The sequence below is a fragment of the Monosiga brevicollis genome, genomic scaffold, assembly GCF_000002865.3.
Source record: "Monosiga brevicollis MX1 MONBRscaffold_8 genomic scaffold, whole genome shotgun sequence".
NCBI classification, from domain to species: Eukaryota; class Choanoflagellata; order Craspedida; family Salpingoecidae; genus Monosiga; species Monosiga brevicollis.
The window spans coordinates 669,895-677,932 of record NW_001865045.1 but is presented as its reverse complement, the minus strand read 5'-3'; the positions used below and the strand labels follow the sequence as shown (position 1 = coordinate 677,932).

The window sequence follows — 8,038 nt, the reverse complement described above, 5'->3', positions numbered from 1 at the left end:
GGGGGGGGCAATGGCTTGAAGATATGGCAAAACCCAAAACCCAAAACTCAAAAGTCAATGCCCCAGGTGGTGCGTAAGCGATCCGCATCAATAAAATCGGTTAGGGCATGCAAGCCGCGGGCGTAAAATTTGCCGAGAATGGCCTTGAGCTCATCATTGAGCGGTTCGTACGCCGAGTTGTCAGTTTTACTCTTGAGACCCTGCAGCACGGTAAAGCCGCGCTCGTTGACGCGGATGTGCGGTCGGTAATCAAAGTATGGAAGGCCCAGCCATGTCTGGAGTCGGTCCATCTCGCCCGGAAAATCATGGAAAAGGTCCTCCGTCAGCATGACATAGATCTGCTCATGTGGGTAGTGGCGGCGAAAAGCTTGCAGCTGGCGGGCATAATATCCACGAGCCAAGAGACCTCCGGTGCGCGCCTGCTCCATGTTGAGGTGGTCGAGGCGAGTGCCATTGAGGGTATGCAGCACCAGGGAGGCAAACTGCTCGTTGGTACACGGCCCATTGAGAACGGCGAGGTCCTTTGCCTTGATGCCGGTAACTCCAACGGCCTCGAGGCTGCTGGCCACGGCGGCGGGCCCACTCTTGGACGCAAACACACGCCCCTTGATCTTGGGATGCAACCCCACCAAGAAATTGCCCTGTCGGCAGCGGTGCTGAAAATGCGAGTACGAGCGAGAGCTGGCAAGGGCATGCATAGAATGCAGGCGCACACCATGAGAATGGGCGCTCAAGACCTGGTTGAGGCCTGGCGTTGAGCACACTTACACGGGGTTGCGAAGGATAGCAATGAGCCGCGCCGAAGGCAAAAAGCGATGCATGCGATCAATCTGCTCATCTTTCATGAACAGGTAGCTGCGCTCGCCCAGATGCAAAGATGATGGGGAGAAAGATGAGCAAGCCCGGTAGGTTGGGGAGCAGGGTGGGGGCTTCAGTGAGCAAGCAGCGGTCATGATAAAACGCTGGACGATGCAACACCTCCAAAGAGATTCCAGCCTACCGGGGTGTTTTTTCAAAGGTATACTTGTAGGCAGGTTCGGCCCCTCGCATCCGAAAGCCCTGCATCAAATATTGCGGCATCCAGGTGCGGACCAAGTCGTCGTCAGAGGCTAAAGTTTACCCATGAGATCGGCAAGCCGGTGAGGAAAGGGCCACAGAGTATACGACAGCATTGGATCCGCCATGGGCGAAGGCAGCGAGAGCACGCAAAGGCTTGCCCAGTGAATCGAAATAATGGGCCTCGCCCGTGCCAGAGCTGGACGGGCCGCCGTAGCGGCTCATGGCCGGGTGCCGAGAGAGCCAGCCTTGCAGCTCAGCGGTGCCTGCGTACACGGGCATGATCGCGAGAAGAGCATGAGGTGCGGCATCGTGACCGGTTGAAAAGCCAGGGGGAGGATGCTGCAGTCCTGGCCTGCGGCCGCGACCGCACCGGCTTTCATGGCTCCAATAATGATGGTCGAGGGGAGACAGGCGACTTGAGTGCCAATGTGCACACACGAGCCGGCATCAAGGAGAAAGGGCGAGAGGTTGGGGGAGTACTCGACCAAGGGTCGCAGCTCCAAACGAATACTCGAGCTGTTGGTCAAGGCGGGCATCAACGTGCGCAGCGTCGAGGGCTTGTCCATCTCCATGTAGCTCGATGCCCACGAGCCCGGAACGGAGGCACCAGGCAAATGTTGGCAGCCCACGAGTGAGGTGCTCAGCACAATGAGAATCGCAAGCTCGCGCATTCGGCAACTTGGCCCCATCCGTGTTTCTCCAGCCATGGCGATATGGAATCGCCACCTGGCGCCTCTTCCTCTACTGCAGGACGTTCTCTGATCAGCGCCAAACTTGGCCCTGATGTCTTGCCTTGAGGATGGTTGTGGGCCCGGCAAAAATGGGACCCAGGCGTGGTGGGCTGTATTATGTGCCGAATGCTAAGGCTCAATCTCAAAGGCACACACTCCGCGTGCTTCGGCCGAGCTCAAAAAGGTGAGGGGCGAACACAGCTGCTGCAGCACTCGGCCGAAAAAGTGCAACTCGCCCAGATCAGACGGCCACTGCGAAAGGGAAAGGACGTGGGAGCGGTATAGGGACAGGCGGACAGGGGTAGAGCGCTTGAAGAAAGAGGCAGGCAGGTCCCAAGCGGAAGGCCCAGTCGCGATCGTGTGCAGTACCTGTCTCACGGAGCAAACCTGTTCGTCCGCTCCAAATGCTCTTGGACAAGAAATTGGCATGCGCGATCCTCCACACGACAGATGGGCATGTGGGTGAGCTGCACGATTGGTGACAAAGACAAGCAATCCCCGCTGCTTTGGCGGAAAGAGGTGCCTACAATTCCACCTCAGGGCCCTAACATGCCATCCGCATCACGTAAGCTCTGAGTCTGAGCACCAATTGGTCCCATGGGGTGGGGAAAGCTGCCTGGCAGTGGTCGGCATCGCCTGGAACCCCAGGTACGGTCGAGCAGGGATGCACGGGAATCGCTAGCAATCCCTCCGTCCCCGTCGCTAACTTGTCCGCTTTGCTGTTGCGTGCATGCACTGCCATGGTCAACCGCGCCATCTCGAGTGAAGTTGAAGAACCCTCATAATCTCAGAATTTGTTGTGGCCCAGCTGCACCGTCAAGCAAAGGGAATCAAGCAGGAAAGTGCGAAGGCTAGAAGTATTGCTCCACAGATGCGTCCCTCGCTGCCAGACGCTTTGCAAAGAGGTGCAAGCCAGAAGAGCCAGAATTTAGCGAGGGGTTAGCCCGGCAAGAAGTTGATGGGTTCAATTATCTTGGTCATGTTGGTGCACTCTGGCCAACGGACATGAGCAAAGAACCAGTCATATGAGCTTGTGCACAAAAGAGGACTGGCCGCCTAAAAGGGGTTGACGCGGCGCGGGAGCGCCGCAGAGCTAGCCCTGGCACTGGCACTGGCACTGGCACTGCCTTCCGCGATAGCTTCGGGCGCATCGAGGCTAGGATCGACCATGCTTGCATCTGGCTCAAAGTCATCGTCATCATCATCTAAATCATCAAGTCCAGGACCTCCCGCTGCTGCGGCCACGTAGCTCACGTTTGGCGGGGTTCCACGCTGCGTGGTCAAGCTCAAGGCCACGCCCTAACACGCGGAGCGAGCAATGAGCTGCCTATCATTAAACTCCGAATTGGAGCGGCTGTTCTGAAACAGATACACGAGTTGTAGCAAAGCCCTACGTCGGTGCTGTTCCAGTTGGCCACGGCTTCGGAGATGAGGGAATGACGTAGCCTTGAATTCTCTTCGTCGTCCTCCTCGTCCTGCTCCAGATCGAGTTCTGGACGATAGACCACCGCTGTACCACGGGCGTTGGGTTGTTCGATGGTGCGGGCCAATTGGATGTTGCTGCCCAACACGGTGATCTATGGCGCAAAGGCACAAGCCAAGCCATGAGTGTGTGGCCTCGTGGGGTATCATGATCGCGATTGTGTAGGCTTTGCTCCCTAGCCGACTGCCCCTTAACAAACCCAGGTGCGCAGCATCTTGGTGTTTTGCGTTTGGAGCACGATGCGTTTTTGCTGTTTGCCTGGCGTCGGGAGTATCACGTGCAGCACGAAGCGTCGATCGTCAGTCTCCTCAAACGTGGCTCGGCATTTGAAGAGCGATTGCTGCAGCTGTGGCTGGCCTATGAAATGCGGCACGGGCCTGACGTGAGGCAAGGACTTTTTGTATTCGCCGTGTGGCATGCAGTAGTCACACGCGGCAAACAAGAGCCAAGGGAAAGAAAACAAAACAACGCGTTTCGAAACAGCATGAAAATGCCCAAAGATGCAGAAAGGGAGCGAGAGAGCGTGAGCGCAGAGTCGCAGGACAATAAAAAAAGACGCACCAGAAATGGGATCCTGTAGCTCGAGCTGCCCATTGCGACAAACGGCATACACCAGGTCCCAGCGAGCGGGGCCAACCACGTTGCGCCCGCGCCGTGGTTGGCGCCAAAACAAGTAGCTCTGCAAAATGGTGGCCGACGTATTGGGCGTCGAGTCTCGCTGCATTGCATAAAGGCGACGTGAGGTGCAGCAAGAAAACGATAGCATCACCTAGCGATGGCAAACGTGTTCGGCGGGCTGACGAGCAAAAAAAGGTGCCCGACGCAACGAGGCCCGAAAATGGCAGACCAACCTCTTGTTCCAGAAAGGGGTCGTTCTCGTCGACATCCAAAAAATAGTCGCGGTCAGTGGCGGCCTTGAGGGCCTGGGCTTCGGCTTGCTGCACCTCCTTCATGCGCGCGCCGTCCAGGGCTCCGTCAAGACAAGCCGACTCCAAGCGAAACAGCAGGTCCTGAAAACGTTCTCCATTGGTGGTCAATGGTGTTCCATTGTGCGCCGTACGCGGGGTGTCTGCCGTCTCGGACGACATGGGTCCCGTGGCTCGCAAATGCTGGTTGAGCAGCTGCAACAACTGTTTGAGGACGCGATGAAAATAGACGGGCAATTGCTGATTGACCGCGTTGCCCTGCACCACATAGTCCAGCAGAAGATGGTGGTGATCTTTATGGGCGCGGTACACATCCAGGTTGTGGTCATAGCGCACCTTTTCGGTGCATTTCTTCTGCGGCAATTTGCCGTAGCGTTGCAGGGCGTGGCAGAGCTCATTTTGCGCCCGAATGCACTCGGCGTGGATACCAATGACATCGCGCTGCAGCTGAGTTTGCAGCTCACTGAGGTCGCGCATCACTGCGGCACGCGTGGTGGTGGCCAGCAGGCGCAGATGCTCGTGCGCGTTCTGAAGATTATCAATGCCGTCGAGCAGGGCCTGCTGGCGCGCCTCGCCCCGCTGGGCCCAGCCCTCTGGGTCTGCCCCGGTAAACATTTGTGCGGTGCTGTTGGCGTGGCCTTGCAGACATTCTTGCATTTGCTGCAGGCCCTGGCAGGCCTGCTCAATGCCCTCGATAAACGTGTTCATGGCCTGCTCCGCGCGTAACATGGACGACTTGAGCTGCATGAAACGGCCATTAAAGGCCCGTAAGTGCGCTCGCGCCGGTGGCGGCAAAAACAAGGTATCACGCAGTCCCAGATCCAAAGGCGTGGCCGGGGGTGCCTCTACCCTGCTCTGAGACAACCCAGTCCTAGTCATTGCGGGGATCCCTTCAGGCATCGCCATGTTGCCGACACCCGGTCCGCCGTTCTTAACCCCTGCCTGCCTCGCGCCACTGCCTCGAAACAACAACAACAACAGAAGACACGGGCACGGTAAAATAATTATTTTACTTTATGGCTTGTCTTCATGTATTGAGAAGTTTTGGAGTTAGAGGTGCATGATGGAAAAGTATTTTCGCAATTCGATCGTGCCATTTTAACAAACATCAACATGAGGCTCCTGCTGGCGCGTCGGGCCTCAAGTGGGCTCTTGCCCTGGCTCGTGCTTACGCTGTGGGTGGGGGGCCAAGGATCGGCTGCGTCGGTGGGCACGTTGCCCAGTGATTTTCTGTACCTCGAAGCCGTGGGCCCTCTGGAGACGGTTTTCAATACCAGTGACGCTTGCTCTGACAGCTACTGGAATGGCGAGAATCATGACAGCACGGATAGCATGCCCATTGCCTGGTACAACAGGGCCACCAACGAGACCTACCTGATTGCGGCTGTCTCGGAGGGCATTTTCCCCAATGTGGGACCGACGCTGAGCCAGTTGACGCACCGCTGTGACCGGCTCGTCTTCAACTCCTCCTTCGAGGCCCGGCCCAACACCTACGCCAACTACCAGTGGCTGCAATCGGTGCACCTCTTTCCCAACGGCACGGCCTTTGGCCTGGTTCACAATGAATTTCATGGCTATAGCAACATTACCGACGATCCCAATGCTTACTGCAGCCTGGACCGCCATGAGTGGCCGAGCCACTGCAACCTCTGGTCGACAGGCCTGGCTCGCTCAGACGACGGCGCCCGAACCTTTCACCTCGTGGCCCAGCCTCCCCAGCATCTCCTGGCCGCCCTGCCCTATCAGTATGTGCGCAATCAGTCGATCTATGGCTATGGCGCTATCAGCATCACTTTTCAAGGAGATGACGGCGTCTGGTATGGCTACATTAACGTTCTGGGGGAGGCGGATCAGGCCTCAGGAGCTTGTCCCTTTCGTACTGACGATCCCTTTAACCCACAGGCCTATCGCGGCTGGGATGGCCAAGGCTACTCCGTGGCCTGGCACAGTGCCTATGGGTCTCCTCTGCGCAATGGCAGTGGCCTGTGCACCGTGTACCAGCAGCCGTTTACCAACACGCACCAATGTCCTCGGCGAATTCTCGGACTTGATGGCGTGGAGAACCCGCCCACTTACGTTCTCTTTGGGCAGGGAGGCCCCGACCTGAGTACTGGGGCGCTCTCGTACGGATATTCATGGGAGCCAGACTTTGCCAAGGCCATCACCAACTTTTCTGGTCATGCCACGGTCGATTTGGGCGTTCAGCGCTATCTGAGCTTGAACGGTCAAGCCATCTATGGCGTGGTGCTGGACGACAGCTCGCCCGACTTTCAAGCTGAATATGGTCTCGGTGACAACTTTGAGGTGGTAACCAATTACTCCGCTTACGCCTACATCAACGTGCGACGTAACATTCTCCGTCGCCGCCTGGTCTTTCGCCGCACGGCCCCACCTTCTCCTCCGCCTCCAATGCCCCCGCCCCCGGCATCCTGTCGCCTCTTCAGCGTGGTTGATGCAGCTGACGCTGGTTGGAATGGCATCTATGCCCAAAGCAGCAACCGGTCCGACGGCTTGCCAACGTTTGTCAAGGATGAATCTCATGTTCTGTACCGCTTCATGGGGGTCTGGCGCCTGGGCCATCCGGATGTGAGCGTGGCTTATGTGCAACAGATGCCCAACACCACCCTTCCCGAGCCGAACGACTGGCGTATCATGACCGGCTTGGCCCCAGCGCCCGCAGCAGTCATGTGTGCCGACTGACGTGCAGTGGCAGGGATGCTTTGCTGCGAGGGCGCTCGGTCTTTAGGTGACATTGTTGTTTTCGCACGAATCAAGAAAGCCCTAAAAGCCCTATTCACCATTCCTCGTGAAGGCCGACCTTTCGGGTACGCCCTTGGCAGCCGTACTGCTCGCAAGAGTCAGGTCAAGCGATTGTAAGCCAGACGCAGAAAGTCGCTGATAACAAAATCGTGAAGGTGCTCGTGGCAGCCGGCGATGGCAGGACATGCGATCATGCCGCAGGTCGGGAGAGAAGAAGCTTGTACGCAGCCTATTGCCGTTGTGTCGAGTCCCGAACTGAATTCGGCCGCAACTGACCGTGCTCAGGAGCATTTTATCACAAACAAACAGGGCCCAGGGTTGCTCAGCAGTCCTCGAATCCATCTGTTAGTCTGTCAACTAGATGATAGGTGACACAGGCTGGGCCTTTCACTTGCCCTAGTACAACGGAGGTCGGCGGCATGCGCATGAGGTCGAAAGGAGTAGTGTTTGAGGCACCGGATGAGCAAAGGGGTAGGAGCTGGTCAGACCTGGCGAAAGCATTTAATAAAGGCCAAAAACTCTTGCTGACACTGATTCTGTGTGATGTTATCCAGGTGCTTCTCGACGCAGGCGCCATACGCACGCACCTTGTATGCGCACGCATATGTGTGTGTGTGTGTGTGTGTGTGTGTGTGTGTAAGTGCAGCCCAGACGACAGTGGCATCATGAGTAAGACAGAGCACACAAGTCTGACGAGGAAAGATAACCACACCTGGGGTCCACAGGCGCTGAGACGATGGCGCCACTGTTGGAATTCAGCCCGTGCCGCACGCACGCTTGGCGAGCGTGGAGCAACCGGCGGCATTTTGTTCAGTTCAAGAAAATGGGCTCCTGTCTCTGTCTATTCACAAGCAAACACAAGACCATTGAGCCCAACGCATTCGCACCTACTCAAGACCACCACCACCCTCTCTTCAAACCACAGGCCGCAGAACCCCCGACGTAAGCTTGCCCCAGCAACACACGACTGCCGATACGCACAGGCCGATACGCACACGACTGCCACAACAGCCAAAAAAAAAAAAGTGTGCTAAGCGGAAGTGTAATGTATATCACACTATCTACCTTGACACGACCAA

At 57.0% G+C, this 8,038-nt stretch overlaps 3 protein-coding genes across 3 annotated transcripts; 1 reads left to right on the top strand and 2 right to left on the bottom strand.

Moving 5' to 3' along the window:
* Nucleotides 1-47: 47 nt before the first annotated feature.
* On the bottom strand, nucleotides 48-1,730 carry MONBRDRAFT_24926 (uncharacterized protein; the record flags this gene model as incomplete). Its single annotated transcript, XM_001745172.1, has 5 exons — nucleotides 48-681; nucleotides 769-855; nucleotides 1,001-1,059; nucleotides 1,165-1,322; nucleotides 1,430-1,730. The coding sequence occupies 5 exons, from the start codon at nucleotides 1,728-1,730 to the stop codon at nucleotides 48-50; spliced, it is 1,239 nt and encodes a 412-aa protein (XP_001745224.1).
* A 1,011-nt stretch (nucleotides 1,731-2,741) lies between these two features.
* On the bottom strand, nucleotides 2,742-5,172 carry MONBRDRAFT_32180 (uncharacterized protein). Its single transcript, XM_001745171.1, has 5 exons — nucleotides 4,125-5,172; nucleotides 3,835-3,991; nucleotides 3,473-3,630; nucleotides 3,185-3,367; nucleotides 2,742-3,089 (listed from the first exon to the last, which is right to left on the bottom strand). The coding sequence occupies exons 1-5, from the start codon at nucleotides 5,103-5,105 to the stop codon at nucleotides 2,847-2,849; spliced, it is 1,722 nt and encodes a 573-aa protein (XP_001745223.1). The 5' UTR covers nucleotides 5,106-5,172; the 3' UTR covers nucleotides 2,742-2,846.
* Nucleotides 5,173-5,312: 140 nt separating this feature from the next.
* MONBRDRAFT_7734 (uncharacterized protein) lies at nucleotides 5,313-6,899 on the top strand (the record flags this gene model as incomplete). The annotated part of the gene is made up of 1 exon (XM_001745331.1): nucleotides 5,313-6,899. The coding sequence occupies one exon, from the start codon at nucleotides 5,313-5,315 to the stop codon at nucleotides 6,897-6,899; it is 1,587 nt and encodes a 528-aa protein (XP_001745383.1).
* Between the last annotated feature and the right edge of the window lie 1,139 nt (nucleotides 6,900-8,038).